Here is an 18,635-nt window from a genome sequence, read left to right on the forward strand (position 1 = left end):
TATATAAATAAATAATAATAATAATAACACTGGGCTTTCAAATAACAGCTTGTTTGATAAATTGGTTGAACAGGAAAATGAACACTGGCCTTACTCACAAAGTTTTTTCTTATTTGAGGAATAGTATGCTGACAGGTTACTCCTCTCATTTGCTCAACAAACATTTGCTGTGTTAGTAATTGCAGAGTTTTAACCTGCTGTAGAAAATGATACAGTAGACAGTAACAGAACTTGCCTCACTTTTTTATCACTGGGATTTTAATTATTCTCTGTACACCCTGAGAGCTCACAATCAGGCACTCCTAAGCAGCAAGATCACAGAAATAGAACAAGTTCAACTGTAGCTCAGATTGATCTCTGGAATCAGTACTTATTTTGCAATTTTTTTATCGTAGGTCTCGACAACCCAAAAAGCAATTTAGATGAAAGGGAAAGAAAAGGAAAAGAATGGTCACTACCAAGAAATGCTAAACCTGACAGAAACAACAGAGGAAGCCGTGAAGGAGGTCTTAGATTGAGCGGGACCTCTCAAGCACAAGATTTTTTACAGCTCTCCTTGCCATTAGTGTCAGAGGGAAAGTATGAACAGTTCACTGGAAAATATCAGAGGAGTGAACAACATCCCAAATTCCTAGGTCAACATCGGTAAGTGAAGAGGACTGCCTTTTCAGTGCAACTTTGGGTGTTTCTGCTCAGTCTTCTCATGATTCCTGTTTAATTTTAAATTGAAATGTAGGTTAAAGTCCCCGAAGATAGCATAATATAGGCTGGCCTCCATCACAAATATATTTTGTGAAGGACAACCTGGACTATCAAGTAGTCAATTGTAAACAATAACTGGATTAGCACACACATAGAGGCTCTATGACTGAGATAGTAATGTTGTGGCTTTATCTCCTGAGAGACCAAGGGCTCTTCCATACGGTTGGGGGGGGGGGGTTGGTGGTGGTGGGGGACACAAATGTCATTCCACATTTACGATATTTCCCGCGTGCAGTACACAACGCCATTGTCCTGCAGCAGCTGCCCCATGCCTACCCTGTGATATTTCTTTATGAGGAAAATGTGGTATTATTTGAAGCTACACAACAGATCCATCATCACCTCTTCATGTATTGCCGACATCACATTACAACATGCTTTGTGTAGGCGAGTGTTGGGCGGTGCGGTGTTGTCATTACCTACTGATGACAATCGGGTGGAATTGTCACCCTCGCACACCTCTCTTGACCCCCATTCCCTTCACCATTCCACTCCTGGGTACAACACTGGGAACTTCAGAAGTACAGTATATCAACATTTCACTACTACAGTATGGCAGTGATCGCTCCAAATGCAATGTTGTAACCCCTTTCCACAATCCCCTCTCCCTGTCTACACTCAGAGAAAAGTGTTACTACTTCTTTTTACAGGGGCAATACTGAGTTGCGCACAAGGGGTGGGTGGGGAGAGCAGACTTTGGAAGTTGTGAATGTACTGTGAATTGTATATAGAAGTTGCCACGGTAGGAATTGGAGGTAGTGAAGTTTAAATGGAAACGTTCATGCTGAGAGGGGTGAGGGGCTACTCCGGAAGGGATGGACAGTATGCGTATAATGCTGTCAACATCCAATAACATCCCACCAGGCTCCACCTACCAGGGTAAATGGCAGGTAGCATTAGGCAGTAAAAGAAAAACAGGCTGTGTAAAGAACCAATTTAAATCCCCCAAAGAATCTGGATGCAGAAGCCCTGGTTGGTAAGTTGTGGGATAAAAAGCCTGGTGCGGTGAAGCCCCAAGATTAATTTCCTTTGTTTATCTGTGCAGACCATGCCTGGCTACACTATCAACTGCGAGAGGGACCAACAAAACAATTATACTGAAACACTGTGAAAATGGTGAAGCATCCAGTTCTACATCTCTACTACATGCGAGGCCAAAAATGCCAATGCAAACCTTACTGTGCCAAAGTGAGAGCAAGGTTTTTTCGAAGAGACGTAAAAGCGAGTGCCTGAATCACAGACCCTCAGTGCAAGACCTTCCAGCTACAACTGAGAGGATTTCCTTTCATGCTTAGAAACATGCAAATTTTTTGGGATGCACCTGATGTTAAGGCAGCACATACCACTGCAAAGGCACTCTCTGGTTCCTGGGATAATATTTTCAGAGATTATGGCCCCTGCTGTATGGATGTGCTGGGAAAATGCAGAAAAGTATTTTCAGTGCATAGTGGTTGTGTTTTGCACAGGCTGGAACATGGGATGCACATATACTGGGGCTTAATCCATGGGGCTGCTGTGACAGATAAAAACAAAACTAAAAAATGAACTTATTTATTTATTTATTTTTATTGTTGGCCAATTTCCAATGGGAGCAATAATTTCAGTTCTGAATTTCACTTTGTTTCTAAGGTGATGTTATTTTAACAAAATGATTATCTAAAAAAGAGGGATTGGGATGATGTTTCTCAGCACTGAAACCTACTTCTCAAATTAAGGAAGTCTGTTTAGGACTCTCATCCAATTGAGTGATGAATCCAAAAGGAGAAACTGTACAAATCCTGCTGCTGGTTTCTCTTAAGGGAATCTCTTAAAACTAATGTTATTTGGCCCACATTACGAAAAGAAATCATAATGAAAGTTTAATACTGATTTACCCATCCCCACCCCACCAGAGCTGCTATTTGCCCCACAGGAATGGGGGGGGGGTTTGAGTTGGAGAAATGGCACAGAGGGAAAGGGTTTAAGCCTCCTTTGCCCAGAGCCATGGCTCCAATCAGAGAATCTAGTGGCTCTGTTTAGTCTTTACCAAATTAAGGAAGATCCAAATCTCCCACCGTTACGTCTACTGTGATGCTAAGCAATATTAATGATTAAAGAAGTGTACATACATATATAATAAAACACGCATTTCCCCCTTAAATTAATATGTATTGAACCTCAGAAAATGCAGGCATCTCAGTGGAATCTCCTGAGATTGAGATTTTTAAAATGGAAATTCCTAGTTGCCTCAGTTATTGATAGGAATATTAGACCCATTTTTCAGTAAAAGGTCTCAGAATGTGTCAGCAAGGTGTGTGTACCAAGCCAGGTTTACATGAAGTCTGTATTTCAACTTTAAGTCCTAAACTTAGAATCATAGAATAGTAGCGTTGGGAGGGGCCTATAAGGTAATCAAGTCCAACCCCCTGCTCAATGCAGGAATCCACCTCAAAGCATACCTGTGTAAAACAAATTTACACAGAAAACGAACCCATGAAATTTTACCTTTGTTTGGCACTTACAGATCAATCCCAGTTCCTTAGCTGAATATTGTCCCACATTATACCTTTGTATATTATTGTTGCAAACATTCTCAGCCGATCGCCTGGTTAACCCCATAACCCTAAAATGACTGGAAGTGATCGGCAGTGTACTGAAATAATTTGTGGAAGCATCATGGAAATAATGCAGAATAGATGGTGTAAAATGTGCATAACATGCATGAAAACTTATTTCTCAGATTTCGTTTAAGGAAAAAATAGCTTCCAGAGCCCTGATGCATACTATGTACCGCATTTTTCTCCATTTAGCCTGATCAGAAACTATGCAAGAATCAGACAGTGTACTATTCGATTATCATTGCTAGGGCAAAACGTCAGCTGCCCCTGCCTTTTCTACCAATAGTAACATTTTCTCATTGGTATCTGTGTCAGGATTGTGAGGACAATCAGAGACAGGTAGCCCAGAGGCATGATAGGAACGCTTTCCTCCTTGAGATTCCTCCTTGCTTGTCAGTATTATCTGGAAGGGCCGTCCACAAATACAGAAAACAAACAACTCGCAAATCATCACAGAGCTTGCCTTTGTTTGTAAAGCTAGCGTTAGTTTGCTAAGGTAAACCTTAAAACTTGAGAGATAGCTGTGTTTGTCTCTTGCCCAAGTCTAATTATGTAAAATTCGAAATGAGTGCTGATTTGCCAATTTCATATTGGAGCCCTCCTTTGAAGCCATTTTGTTAAACCTTGGCAACTTATAAGTGTGCTACAATACGATGTGTATTTGTCAGCAAAAGATAACAATCCATGCTTTGGATGGTGAACTGCTTCCCACAAAAGCTTATGATTCATTAGCCTTCTTAATGCTGAGGCACTGCTATTCTGCAGTCAGTTGGACGCAGAATTAAAGCGGAGGCTTGACACAGCACTTTAGTTAATAAGAAAACAATCCTGTGATCTCTGGGACAGCCTCTCAGCGCCCGAAAGGTTGTTCAGAGTCCCCCTTCTGAGGCTGTAGACACTGCTTATAACCTCAGGAGGGGGGCTCTGAATCCCAATCCCTTTCCTCCACCCCCTTGCAGCCGCCACTGAGAGAATCACGACAGCTGCTTCCTGACGCCACCAATGCAGCCTCAGAGGGAAAGAAAAGGGAGCATTTTAGTGGGCAGGGAGGGGCCAGGAGAGGCGAAATCCTATGGCCTCTCTAGCCAGGGCCCAGCCCATCAAAGGCCAGTCTAGAGGAAAAACATTTAAAAGGCGGATGGAAAGGCGAAAATCACTTTTGTCGCTCTTCCCATCCTGCCAGCAGCAGCCTGGCAGGACATTTGGAGTCATGGAAGCCACCAAGAACTTACTATATTATGCAGAAAAGCCCTTCTCCACAGACAAGATCCTATAATATTTACTCACAAGTCTTGTTCTGCAAAGGACCCTGGCAACTTAAATTAAAAGTGTATTGATTGTGGGTCCAGCCCTTATTTCTTCCTGTTGATCCTGACGAGGTGCTTCGTGATGAATAGGTTAATTGTCCCTTAAATAGCCTTTCTGAATTGGCTGAGTGTCTGTTCCCATTGGAGCTTTAATGACTTGATTTCCTCTCATTGTTTTTTGTTGCTAGGTTTTTTGTTTGTTTTTGTTTTTAGCAAAATAGTACTGTTCAGTAATAAAAGCCTTACTGGACAATAAGGCTACACTCCTGCACCCTGTTACCTGAGAGTAAGCTTGATTGAACTTAGTGGGATTTATTTCTGAGTAGACATGTATAGGATTGTACTACAGGGGTCAATTAAGACTGGTTAATTAAGGAGTAATTTATCACTAATTCCCTAGGCTCTACCAAGAGGAAGCAACAAAATAAAGGGGTTCATCAAACAAGTGTTTCATCACACGCTCACTACTGCCCATTCAGTTTTTCGCATGTCCTTTAGATGACCCCATCCGCCTCCCATGCACCTCTCACTCCTTGCCTTTTTTCCATCACAAAATAGACCTCTTTTAATCCAACTTTTTTTTTAGGAAACAGAATGTGCCCTCATTTCTTGGTGTGTGCAGGAACAGCGGCGCAATAAAAATGGCCCCTGAATGGGCCAAGTGGTCTTTGTTTAGTTCTTCTTTCTTCTCCGGGAAGAAAGCGGAAGTATTGTGGGACAGGAGCGGGGGTGGAGAAGCAACGGTAGAGAACTGCAATTTCCCCCCATCTGATGACACTCAAAGTAAACCTGCAAAATTTTAATTTTAATTTTTAAATTTTCTACACATTTTAATTTTCTACACAGAAGCATTAAAAATTTTTAATAGCATTTGATGTGTCTCCAGTAAACCCCATTTTCAGTGAAGCTTATTTGTTGCAACAGATGCACATAGAAAACTGGGCCCACAGGAGCATGCTTTTTGAGTTGCGAAATTAACTTTTCTCACTGGTGGTGTTTTTTGTAGACAGATATGACTGGCTTTGCCAAGTCATGCTGTCTTTTACTGATTCAGGAATTTCCTGACTATTGAGCATGTTTTAAGTATGACTGCTTTCTGGATGTTGGCGTTGATGTATTTTGGTAGGCCCAGTTTCTGAAGGTTTTCTGTATAGCTTTCTGATGCTGGTGACTGATGTGACTTAACGGAATAATTGTGACCTATTATTATTGTTATTATTTGGAAACTTGTACTCATTGGTAGTAATAATTGTATAAACTAATTCATCAAAATGAGCCACATCTAATACAGTTGTGAGGAATTACACAAAGCTCTCAAAGCAATGAGTGGGGTAATGAAGGCAGCTGCAACTTGATGTACTTTGGAGGCGGAGGGAATGGGAGAGACAATTATATGAGATGCTGATTCTAAATTAGCTACTGGTCAAAGAAAGATCTTGGCATTATTGGGAATAGTTTGACAGCACCAACAGAATTGTGGCCAGATTTTGAGCTTAGCAACTGCACTAGCCAGTTGAGTAATGGCCACTTGATGGCAGAAAGCTGTGTTCAACTGATAAATACCAACAGCTTGCCACACACAGGCAGTTTCAAGTGGCTTTCAGCTGGCAGTGCAGTGATAAGAGCCCTGAAAATGCTTTAGATTTATGTACTTATACATTCAGTGTCAGCGCACACATATGACTGCACAAGCATACTTGCCTAGGAAGGCTTGCATTCCCATGCTGTTTGTGTATCTGTGGCTGGGTTTCCATTTTGTTTTCTGGCAGTGTGAGAAGTATTGATCCATCAAATGAGACATTCTACCCATTGCCATCTCTGTGCTGGGGGAAGAGTCACCTATTGCGTACGGGCCTGTAGTATAGCTAGGCTTTTTCTCTTTTTATTTTTTTGGTTTAGCCCAAGACTTCTGTCTAGGGGAAGAGGAAGTATTTTCTTTCAACCTTGTTTACCTTAAAAGGAACATTCCTTGGTCATCCCTGATTAGAACCTTCATGTCGTTGGGTGAACCGTTTTGAGAGGGCTGTGGCCCTTGAAGATGGTACAAAAATAATTGAAATACACACGTAAAAGAAGTAAGAGGGCAAGGTTCATCAAATTCCTTAAGAGAGGGAGTGGGAGGGGGTGTAACCAATGCCAGAGACCGCGATTGCAGCTGTCGACACATAAGCATTTCTCATAGATGAACATGCAAACACGAAAACGAAAATGAAATCTGCTGAGAGTGCTGCACGTGACTGAGGACGGACAGTTCCAAACAAACAAACAGAAGAACTTCAGTTTTCCACTGAGGAGGATCAGAGCTGGTGCGATCCTACGCCATCGTCGAGGAGGTTAGCGAGCAAGTAAATTCTTTCCTAGTTTGCTCCCCCTTCCCCAATTTAAAGCGATAAAGAGTGCGGGGACTTAAACAGCAACAAAAAAATAAATCGGGTTAGGGAGGCGGGTTATAGCCTAGTTTTCTTGTCGTTTTGAATTTAGGCAACTCTACAGGGGGTTTCTGTGCAATTGGCGTTCGTGATGCCTCGGCCATCCCTCTTCCCCACCCTCCACCCCTATCTGCGTAGACGTTCCCTGTAACTTGGGGAAGGGGGATTAGCGTTTTTGTTGATTCTTTCAATAAGTTTGTGCACTATGGGTGGACCCAAAGGCAGGCTTCAAAGTTCGACTTAAAACAATAAAAGGATAACGAAATGGATGTAAATCAATAATCACCACCACCACCATCCAGCCCTTCAAATTATTTCCTCACGACGCGTAAGCCTGCGGAAAGAGACTGCCAGTCTCTGGGGAAGCTGAAGACAGACAGACACGAGTCTCTTCGTGTGTATGGAAGCGGTTGGGACACGCCTTCGCGGCATTCGCCCACCACATCCACAAGTACCCCGTAAAAATGTGCACGTAGCTTTGCAACCTGAGTTCGGGGGAACGTCCTGGTTCTGGTCCCCGTTCAGACGTGGCTGCCTTCTCGTGCGAGGTGGGCGTGAGAAGTAAACAGCAGCGTCTGCTCAAACGTTCCAAGGAGGCAGTTGTGAAACCTTGGTGTGAGTCCCCAACCGCCTTGTTAGCGGTCTACGTTGCCCCCACAAAGCTCTGGATTTCAGTCGCCCTTGCCCGGGGCTCATTTCTTTCTCCTCAGTTGTCCTTGAGGCAGAACCTGTTTGTGTATGTTTTTAAGACGAGAACTGGGACGTATGTATGTCTTTTCCATTGGCCCTCTCAAGCACGCCTTCTTCACATTACCTTATTCTACTAATCACCCCCATTTCCCCGTGGTTTCTTTCTTTTAAACCTGATTCGTATTTTCTCAAGTCTATCCCCAAACGTTGCCTATGGTTCCCGTTTAGTTCTCCCATCCCCCTTCCCTCATCCACTGCTATCTTCCTTTCCTCTACCCCTCACCCCCCCCCACCCATAATGCTATTGTTCGCCTTCCTGTTTCTTTTACTATGTGTTTTCTCTCTCCTTGTCCTCATGCCAATCTCCTCTTCTCCTTTATGAGGACGGTCACATTTCTGTTGACTTCAGCACTGTGCCTTACAAGGGACCCTGCATGTGTTGTGATTACTGCAACAGACAGATGTAAATAATTGCTGGCGTTTATATTTTCAAATGGAGTGCAGCCTTGTTCCTGGGTCACTCAGAATTGTTTTGTCCAGAGTCTGCCTGATACGTATTTCACACATACCTTTCTTATAGCCAGTAAGTTGGCAAGCTAGATCCTGGGAATGGACTTGAAAATAAAAAGTGCATAGTTGCTAAGCATAGTTGCTAAGTACTACGCAATTTCTGAAAGGGTAGACTGGCAATTCAGCACGTATACTAGAGATATGACAAAAGACTTTCTTCACTACTTCCCCTACAATGAGATAGTGATATCAGAGGGAGGTAACCAAGCAACAAACAGTATTTGGTGGAAATCTTATATAATTCTAAAAAGCCACCAATATCAGATTACTAATTAGATTAAAACTTTAATTTTTCTCAATTGACTCAAGGCTGGAGTCTGCAACGTGGTGCCAATGGGTACCAGTGTATCCACAGATATGTCTTCACACTCATCAGACTCCCTGTCTCCCGATTTTTATTTTATTGCTTAAGGTGTGCTTTTTTAAAAAATAGGAAAGCTAACCGACTGGCTGGCATACTGCAAAATAGAGTGCTGCTTTTCAGCACCATCTTTATTTGGGTTCAAAAGAGTAGTTTTGTGTTTTAGAGTTCAGCCCCCACCCTGTACTTAGATCCTTGGGCAAGTTAATCTCACCAGTTTGCTTTCTGGGAAATGACCATTTTGTGCCCACCATGGAAGCCATTTAAGACTGGGTAAGCCCTTCCCTAATAGCAGCCATTTTGAGGACACTCCCTCAAAATTCCAAATGGGCCCACTAGCCCAGAAGGGTTGGGAACCCCTGGCTCAGGTTGATGGATTTCTGGTTTTTTCAAACACACACACACGGAAAAGCCTTGCTGGATCAGATCAAGGATGCATTTAGTCTAGTAAGTAACCTGTTTCCAACAATAGCATTATCAAATGAGATGATCAACCTACACTTTGATCAGAACATGATCAGAACATGACTTTGATCAGAACATGGTGAAATCTGCTATTGATAGATGCCAGAACTGTCATATAACCATCTGGATGTGCTGCATAATGCTCACTATACACTAAAGTGGTGTGTGAACAGAGGCCCTGATATTCTTCTATGATCTACTGGTTGCTTTATGCTGCTTAGAACACATTTATTCCTGTTGGTGGCAAGTGCTGTTCATCCTGTTCTTTTTTCCCTCCACCCACCCACCCCAAGCATTTCTACCATCCTTGGATGCTCTTGCATGGCTTGACTTTGCAATTTATAGAAACTGACTGGGTAAAAACCTTTTGTTCCAGGGATGGCTGGAAAAGGAAAGTGTTGGGTAATATTACAGTGACAGCTGATGGAGTATGAATCACTTCATCTGTATTTACTTAAAATCAAAGGTCATTCCATATCAGGAAAGAAGGTAAAAAACAAAAACAAAGCCACAATAAAGGATCAAATCAAATTATATCAACTAGTAATTAACATGGTTATAGATAATTCTACCTTCTTTTAAAAGCAGCCATTGCAAATAATGAAACTTGGTATGTAATGTATATGTACTGATTAGTCAAAAGTATGCACATTTTGACATCTCAGAACAAGAAAGGAAGCTGGGTAAAAATTTCTCTAGGTGTTCTATACAATGGGGAGCTAATGAAGTAGCATTTGCTAGAATGCATGATCACTTAATATCATGTTGCTTGTGTAGTAATTGCAACTGGTGCTGGCCCTAACAATAGGCAGAATAAGAGCCAGCTGAAGCAGCACATGTTGTGTTGTGTTAAAGGTCATGAAATTGCCAGATGCTATTTACTGTATTTTTACCATAGAAGAAGGCACTGTTTGGATTTTGTGCCCTGAGCTAGCCCTCGGCTCCGCAGCAGTCAGACAAAAGCTTTCTTACTATGTGAATGCAGTACCCATCTCCATGGTGGAATATTTATTGAGCATTGGAGCGGTCAGTAGGAAAACTTGATCAGTCATTAAAAGTTTCTCAATTTTATTCTGTTAAGTTGGCCCAAATAGAGAGTAATTTCACGCTTCCTGACAGAACTAGGCCAACTAAGAAGTATGCTTTGTGCTGTACTAATTGGTTTTACTGGGATTGTGATTATAATTTGTTGTTATTCTTCAGTCTCCACAAAAACTTAGTTATTGATAATTATATCAATAGTATCTGATAATTATAATAAGGGAATAAATGACAACTCCGTAAAGAAGTGCCTGAACAGAAAAACCTATAGAAATTATTTTAAGGATGATTAAAACCCAGATATTAGCTAGATCCAGCATGCTTGCTGATAATCTGTCAGTCCAAGTAGCAACAGCATGGCTATTTTTTCTCTTCCTCCAGAGTGCAGCCTGACTTGATTTTTTTAAAAAAGCAGTCAGGTACTGTTAGCCTGAAGTCAAACCTAAAAGAGAAAGTGTTGTTTTTTTAAAAAAGGAAATAAGCAGCAGATCTGCTAAGAAACAAGCAGACAATGAGGTCTACTCTTAAACCAATCACTTGCAGAACCCTGTCACTTACGCATGCATGTTTGAAACTTGGCTTCCCCAGCTGGTTGCCAGGGGAGGAGGGGTGGGGAGAGAAGACTTGTGTGCCAACAAATCAGGAGGACATGAGGCTGGGACAAGTTGTTGTAAGTGAAAGCGAAAGTACTCTTCTTGAATCTTTTATAGCACATTGCATGGTTTATATTAAATCACTCCCTAGGAGTAATTTGGTAATTACCAGTAATAGCATAATCCAGTGTATCTCTTCTTGGAAATAAAGCCTCGCTGCATTCAGTGGGGCTTAGTTCCAGGTAAGTGTGCATAGGATTGACCTCCAAGAGCCTTCCCCATGTTCTTTGCCCTCTTGTTGGCTAGGATCTACAATTCTGTCCTCAAGGTAGTGCCTCTATCTGTAAGACACTGCTTCTCAGCTCTCTGGTGCAGCTGTTGCTTTTTTTTTTTTACATGACCTGCAGCAAACCCAGGGGAAATACCCACACCCAGGTCAGGCAGGCAGCACTGAATAAAACTGTTGATCAAGACACTGATAGAACTCTGTGGAGTGCCAAGACATTATTATATCACTATATGGCTGCTTCCTACCCATCCCTGCTGTTTATTCTTGCATTCACAGGTTACTCTGAGAGAGTGATTGGCCCGGTCACCCAGAGAGTTTGTAGTTAAGTGGGGAACATGACTGATGCTGACTGTTGTCTTCTCTTACCAGGTATTCAGGAGGAAAATGCAGCTGAAATCCCAAAGAGTCATTGCTAAGCCCAGCACAGGCTTCTGGTGGCAGAAATACAGCCCATGCCTATGGTACCTGAGTAACCTCTTCCTGGCGATTGGTTATATTGCTTTGCTGTTTTATGCCCTTGTCTGGGAAGCTGGGAATATTGTCAACCTTCCCATGAAAACAATTGGCTTCTACAATTTCTGCCTGTGGGACCAGGAAGCAGAAAAACTGAATTGTCTCATGCCCGAGGAGTTGAAGAAGATGGGTGTCAACATGGTCGCGCTGGTGTTGTCAAGGATCTGCATATATATCACGCCAGTCTTGTGCCTCTTTGCTGCCAGTACGGTCTTGCAGGCCTTTTGTTTGAAAGACAGAGATCAGTGGAAACTGGCCTGTGTTCTTTTGGCTATTTGTGTTTTGATTTTGCCTGTTGGTCTGGTTTTATTTACATTCCACATTCGGAGGTGGATTCTCGTCTCTGAAATTGGCAAGGTTTTTGCAATGCTAGTTGGGGCTCATGGTTTGCTCTTGCTCCACGTGGTCATTATTGTCCTGTATCTTGCACGGTTCAATTCAAAGACACTCATCCTAGAGGACAGTTCTTCCCTCAAAGGAGCTTCCCGTAAGCATGTGAAGTGTCTGCTTGGATTACCACACGTTGGGATGGGAGGGAAGGATAAGTGTGTGCAGCAATCACACTCCCTTCCAAAGGTCTGAACGAGCTGAATTCAGGGAGTATTATCTTGTAAAATTAGTGCACTGGGAAAAGAGGTGATATTTCTAGCACATATATGCATTTCTAACTCCTCAGCTTCAAGTGCCAGGGACTGGAGGATTGCTTACATGCTCTCCGAAAGATGCTCTTTTCGGTATGAGAAGTAGATAAGTTACAATATGTAAAAGTCAACAGCAGTTGACTTGGCTGCTTGACAGTATTGAAACTTTTTGGGGGGAGGGACTGTCTAACCTGGCAATTCCTGCACTGTTTAGGACACATTAATGGAAGATAAGCTACTGTTTCAGGTGCCCATAAACCTTGGCTTATCTAACAAGCCAGCCGTTTTTGGGGTCACCAGTGAGCTGTGTGCTCTTTGGGAGAAGAATGGGCTTACATCCTTGCTGAGACCACTTACAGCCTCCTGTTTTACTACTGTTGTGCTAATGTTACACAATGTTTATGTTTATTTCTTTAAAAAGCATCAGGTTAGGCACGTTTAAGTTGAATGAGACATTGAAATAATTCATACTTTCTAGTGTGACATGATTACGTGATTTTGTTATTCTTTGGCTTTTTAACCAGACAAGTTCAAGGAATCGATGCCAGATCCGCTGGAATTTCTGTAGTTTCTCTCTGATCAGAAACTGGTGCAGATAACCCATTTATTCATACTATAAACCAGAGGATTTTGAGACCAGGAGAAGTAATCCTGTTCAAGGCCAAAAGAGGGGGGAAAAGAAGTCCAAGTAGTAGCATAACCCGATGCAAAGTTGGACTGGGCTGTTCCTTCTTATATGCCAGCCTCCCCCAACCTGCTCCCCCCTCCCCAATTGGTAACCACCATAGCTAATTGTACACAGTGAATAAAGGCCTCCTGTCTTCCTTTGCATTTGGTTTTAATACTGTAAATCTTGGCCAAAGGTATTTTGAAGATATCTCACTGTTGTGACTGCAGAGTTATTGCTTTGGTGACTGATAACGATGGAGCCATTATCTGCACACTGATATGTAGCCATTGCCACATGGGCAGGGGTGGTTTTTTTGCTTTGTCTGTGGATTTTTATTAAGTGTGGCCAAAGCTGTGAGCATTTTTGGAAAGCTTTAAGATTTCAATAAAAATAACATTTCTGTTTGACGGGATGGATCATACTTTTTCAACTGTCTTCCTGCTGGAGACTAAGTCTTTGTTATTCAAAAGGCATTCAAATTAAAGTCTTTATCATCATTACCAAATATGTTAGACTTGCCTTACTTAAGACCACCTAATGCAGCTTTACCCAATCTGGTACCCTTTAGATGCGTTGGACTACAACTACCACAAGCCTGAGGCAGCATGACCAATGAGGAGTTGCAGTCCCAACACATTTAGAGGGCAGCAGGTTGTGGCAGCAGCTCACACACACACCACTCTTCCTCTCAATGTGAAGAGAAGTAGGACCGCTAGGGAAGAAGTATTAGCACTCGTGAACTTTAATAACAGAGTTCAGTTCTTGCAAATCATGTGAAAATAAATATCCATGCTCTCAAGAACCTGAAAGCAGGTTCTTTCCTCACAAATACACCAACTTCTCCTCAGGTCAGTTCTTTTGGAAGCCATGGGATTGTGGCATACCACTCCTTGGTGCTCTATACTCGTCCTTGGGAGCTGCCTGGAGTTGCCTTTGCATCTGAACGTCCAATTTGCTACAGTCTCCAGAAATGGCTTCCTCTGTGCGGATTGTTTATGATTTATACTTAAGAAAAGAAGATCTCCCTCACATATTTTAAGGCATCATCATCATCATCTTCCTCTGATTTGGTCTTCTCACTGCAGCTTAAAGCATCCAAATCATTGGGAGGCTTGGATCCTGGAGTGGGGAAGCTGCTTCTGTGGCTGTCACTCACTGAACTTGGGTGATGACTGGCTGGGACTTGCTGAGGCTCTTGAACCTCGTCTTCTGATGAAGTGACCTCCACTTCCTTGCCCCTGCAGTTCTAGCAAACAAAACAATCACATGTAAGGATGTGTTTCTGCACGTTGAGAGCAACCTCTTAGCACGGGGCCAAAGTTCTATTTCAATGAAGTTCTCAGGAGCCGCATTCCACTGGTGGCCAAAAATACCAGCATCTTTTAGCTTAAACCTCTTATTACGAGTAACTCAATCTTAGGAGAAACCTTTCAACCTTGTAGAATGGAGAAAAAATGCACCCAAGCTGGGAAAGGAGAACTTCAGACAGCCGGATTTGGGCCCCTGGCCTGCGGTTCTCCACCCTTGTCTTAGAGGCGCATAGTTTTTAACAAGGAGTAATGGCATCACATTGTCTCTGTCTGATAATGGCAGGTGAGGAGGCAGATGCACATTGTGAAGGATGAGGAAGTATCCCCAACCCTAATCCCTATATTCAAAATTACAAGTGATTCTCCATAACCAAAATGGCGCCAACCCTGTATTTGTCAGAGAGGCTGGGACAGTACTTATACCTCTGCCTGGACACAACTTCTTTCTTCCTCCTCTAGAGAGGAGGAAGTGGCACGACAAGGGTCAGCAGAAGAGCTACCATGGTCAGATGGGGTGAAGAAACAAGAGGACACAACCAAAAAGAACATGCCTCTCAGTGCTCACCTCAGCCAAAATGCAAAGAGCCATGTCTACCAGCTCCGCTTCATTCATGCAATAGACAGTCTCAATCCTGCAAAGAAAGAAAGAAAAAATCATAAATCCTCAGTGAGCAGGGGAGGGATGAGGGAAGAAACATCATACAGCAGACAAAGTAGGAGGTCAGAAAGTGCATGTTGAACTTCTCAAATTCAGTTTGAATCTCTTGGTGTCCGTTAGATTTGGTTACATCCCATTTGAATTGATCCTGGAAGGGCAGGGGGCTTCTTAGATTTCAAGGCCCTCTTTGCCTGAGCTAGATCTCTACTCTTGATTCCTCTACTCTTGATTTCTTGCATTCTCTGCTTCCACAACCTCTTTGCATAACAAGAATATCTACCATTGATAGGGGTCTCAGCAGCCTGGATGTATCTGTTAGAGATACAAGTTTTGCTCAAGGTAACATTCCCCAGCTACACCCCCCATCCTGTATAGCTAGTGATTGTGCTGGCTGGAGGTGATGGGAGTTGTGGTCCAACACATCTGGAGGGCATACGGTTGGGGAAGGGCACCTTGAAAGGCATCGCTTTCCAGTTCTATTAATGACGGAGGTAATAAATGGAAGGCTGGCTTCGTTCACTGACCAATTGTCCTGCCTGGATCTGAAGTTTGCCTTCTGTTTAGAAACCAGGACCATAAAACAAGCAACTCTTGTTTCATATGCAGTAGTAGTTAGGCCTGGCTCAATATCACACTGCCTCTAGCAGTCAGGTTAACTTCCATCTGAGTCCAGGAAAATCACTATCATGACCTCACACAAATGCCCTGCTTTTTGCTACAAACCAATTTTTTCTTTGAGTTTAGGCCTGAAGTGCAACTCAACCTGCCTTGGGTTGTAAGAACAAGCATGAGCAACTTACCTTGCCAAAGCACCCTTTTTCCTTCTCTTTGGCTTTGTTTCTGCCTGTTGTGGGAGCTGTGTCATCCACGCTGGGAGGATTCTCTTCTTTGCTGCTTCCGGAGACCCCATTTCCTTCTATTCAAGAAGAACAGAAATGGCTTTCACAATAGGGGAACTTGGAAATTACACTTTTGTTGACAGGATTGATTATTCTGTTGATAAATGCAGGCCGTGGCAGTCTGATGGCCCTCTCTCAAGCACACATATTCAACACCATGTAAAATGGGATCAGTTACATCTTTGTATGTTTTAACTTCCTTCTGTACTCGCAAGAGCCGCAGAAGGATAACCTCACCAGAGTTATCCCTTTGGTAACATCCTGGCGTGATTACCAACACATTTTATATGTGGGGCTCCCTAAGAAAAGCACTCAGCAATTTCCACTGGTCCAGAATATGGTAGCTAAATTGCTAACTGGGACCTTATAATTTATTTGTAAATGTACAAGTCGCCTTTGGGCCCAATTAGGGCCTCCAAGGTGACTTACAGTTAAGACTTGCAACAATTTAAAAACTTTTTAAAAAACTTTAAAAACAATGTCTAAATTCTGAAACAGTTTGCTGCAAGGATCATATTTCCCTAGCGCTTTTCGCTGGCTTCCAGATCATTTTCAAACCCAATTCAAAGTGTGTGTTGACCTGGCAGTTAAAATATTTACAGGTCTGCATTCTTCCATACGAACTCCTCTCAACTGAGATAGTCTGCTGTGGCCCTTCTCCAGGTGCCCTCTGGAGAAGTTAGGTGGACAGCTACCTGTGCAGGGACTTTTTCTGTGGTTAGCACCTGTTGGCGAACATATTCACCAGGCTCCCTAGTATCTAAAAAACAGCAAAGTCCATTCTCGTGGTCTAAGCTTTAAATAGCAATTGGTTTTGAAGTGTTCTCTTGGTTATTTTTTTAGTGCTGTTTTTATTATTACTTTATTATTTTGTTTTTAACCGATGTTCATTACTGTTTTTACTTAAAGCTTTTATATTGGATGCACGTTTTAAACCACAAATCTTGGAGAGTTGTAAAGAGGAAGGTGTGTCCCACTCTTCATGTATTTTAACTTCTGAAATAAATTTTCCAATCCATGTTTGAATATATCATCAGGGAGTGGCAGTTATTACAGGTTAATCTATAAAAAGGGGGTTCAATCCAACCATTAAAACAATCCCAGCCAGCAGCAATAGCCTAGATATTCCTGAACAGAGTCACCCCTAACCCGCGTGGTGTCCAAATACCCCTGCTGAAACAAAGGACATGAATGTGCATTTAGGGGCAATACACTCAGTCCTCAATGCCTGAGCGAGCAATCGCAGGAGACTGGGTTGATTCCCTGATGGCGGAGGAGAAACGCGATTCCCATCAAGCTCTACTTGTGGACCTTGCTAGAGGAGTTTGGCTGGGCTAGGTGATCTTTTATGCATGTTTACTCCAAATCCCACCGCGTTCAAGGCAGCTTACTCCCAGGTAAGCGTGCAATGAATAGGATCGTAGCCCCAGTCTGATCCACCCCAATTCTTACGGTCTGGGAGAGTGAGCTACTCTTTAAACATTGCAAGTAAGAAATCTAAGCACAAGTAAAAACCACCGAATTTTACAAACCCAACCCGGATATCGCTTACCTGCGCTGTAAGTCAAGAGTCTTTGTATCTCTCGTTGATTCCCGTCCACGAGGCCAAAGGCGTTAGGAAGAGACACTGGCCTTGCGTGTCATCCCTTTGAAGAAGCGACTCTACCCGCTAGGCCTGTATTCCTCAGGGTCACCACTTGAATCTGCAACTCCACAATAATGGAGGCCGGAGGGGACCGGGGCGGGGAAAGCACCGCCCAATCCAGAGACGCGAACAGGCGCTTCTTCCGCGTTACGCGAGCAGCCGGCTCCGCCTCGCCCTCGTCTCCATATGCCGGGCGGCTCGCATGAAGGGTCGCCGAAGCAGGCGCTGGAGCTGCGCTCAACCCCAAGCCGAGCTTCCCTGTGGCTACGGACGGGAAGGGTCGCAGAGACGGGGTGAATGGCTCGCGCTTGGGGAATAGTTGGGTTTTATCCAACTCTGGCCGTTTGAATGGGTCTACTCTAAGTAGGACTAACGTTGGATACAACTCAAGAGGACTACTGAAGTGTAGAAATAGTCACAAATGGGACTACAGATGCAATCCTATGCATGTTTAGACAGGAAAAAAAGTCCTACAATTCCCAGCATTCCCCACCCAGGGGAATGCTGGGAGCTGTAGGACTTTTTTGTTTCTTTCTAAGCATGCATAAATGTTGCAGTGTGGAGTGATGTTAATATGGCAGCGACTCCTCCAACATTTTGAACTCTGTCCTCACGTGTTTTGTAGGTCAACCTAATACCTTATTTTGAGTGCATGGTGCTAATTTGGCCACATAAGCACCACCGGTCATATCTAGTACTGCCAACATCAAGAGTAGGTATAGTTGGGCACCTGCCTGGGGCCCACACTGCAGCAGGGGCCCACTGATAAGAGCGCCCATGGAGTTGCTCCTCCTCACCACTGCAACCTGTTTATTGACTTGCCTCTAGCTCTGGCTCTGGCCCAGGCAACAGTGGTGGTGGTGGTGGTGGTAAGGAGCAGCAGTAGATGCCACAGCCTCAATGGCTCTCCTTGCAAGCAAGCTAGAGCTTTGGCTACTGGGCAGTACAGAAGTGTAATAAATAAATATGGCAGCAATGAGGAGCAGGAGCAATAGCCGCTGGTGACAATGGCAGTGAGACTGTAGACTCGCTAAGGAGGTATCTTGCTGAAGGCCCTCAAAGCTTTGATCTGACACAGCTCATGCCCGAGCATTAGAAATGGAGCAATGATTCTGGGCTGGTGGAAGTATGGGTGCAATCTGGCAGAAATAGCCTTTCTCTCCTCCTGCAAATCATTCATTCATATCATGCCAAG

The 18,635-nt window shown here is 43.3% G+C and overlaps 2 protein-coding genes across 2 annotated transcripts; one reads left to right on the forward strand and one right to left on the reverse strand.

Annotated features, from left to right (window-relative positions):
• The first annotated feature begins 6,967 nt into the window (after positions 1-6,967).
• TMEM140 (transmembrane protein 140) lies at positions 6,968-12,190 on the forward strand. Its single transcript, XM_063133679.1, is given in 3 exon segments — positions 6,968-7,011; positions 11,474-12,049; positions 12,052-12,190. Coding segments are annotated over 2 exon segments (618 nt in total). The 5' UTR covers positions 6,968-7,011; positions 11,474-11,488; the 3' UTR covers positions 12,109-12,190.
• A 1,464-nt stretch (positions 12,191-13,654) lies between these two features.
• Positions 13,655-17,512, reverse strand: CYREN (cell cycle regulator of NHEJ). Its single transcript, XM_063133682.1, has 4 exons — positions 17,348-17,512; positions 15,697-15,812; positions 14,804-14,870; positions 13,655-14,174 (listed from the first exon to the last, which is right to left on the reverse strand). The coding sequence occupies exons 2-4, from the start codon at positions 15,804-15,806 to the stop codon at positions 13,935-13,937; spliced, it is 417 nt and encodes a 138-aa protein (XP_062989752.1). The 5' UTR covers positions 15,807-15,812; positions 17,348-17,512; the 3' UTR covers positions 13,655-13,934.
• Positions 17,513-18,635: the final 1,123 nt, after the last annotated feature.

This window comes from Elgaria multicarinata, chromosome 9 (assembly GCF_023053635.1).
Source record: "Elgaria multicarinata webbii isolate HBS135686 ecotype San Diego chromosome 9, rElgMul1.1.pri, whole genome shotgun sequence".
NCBI classification, from domain to species: domain Eukaryota; kingdom Metazoa; phylum Chordata; class Lepidosauria; order Squamata; family Anguidae; genus Elgaria; species Elgaria multicarinata.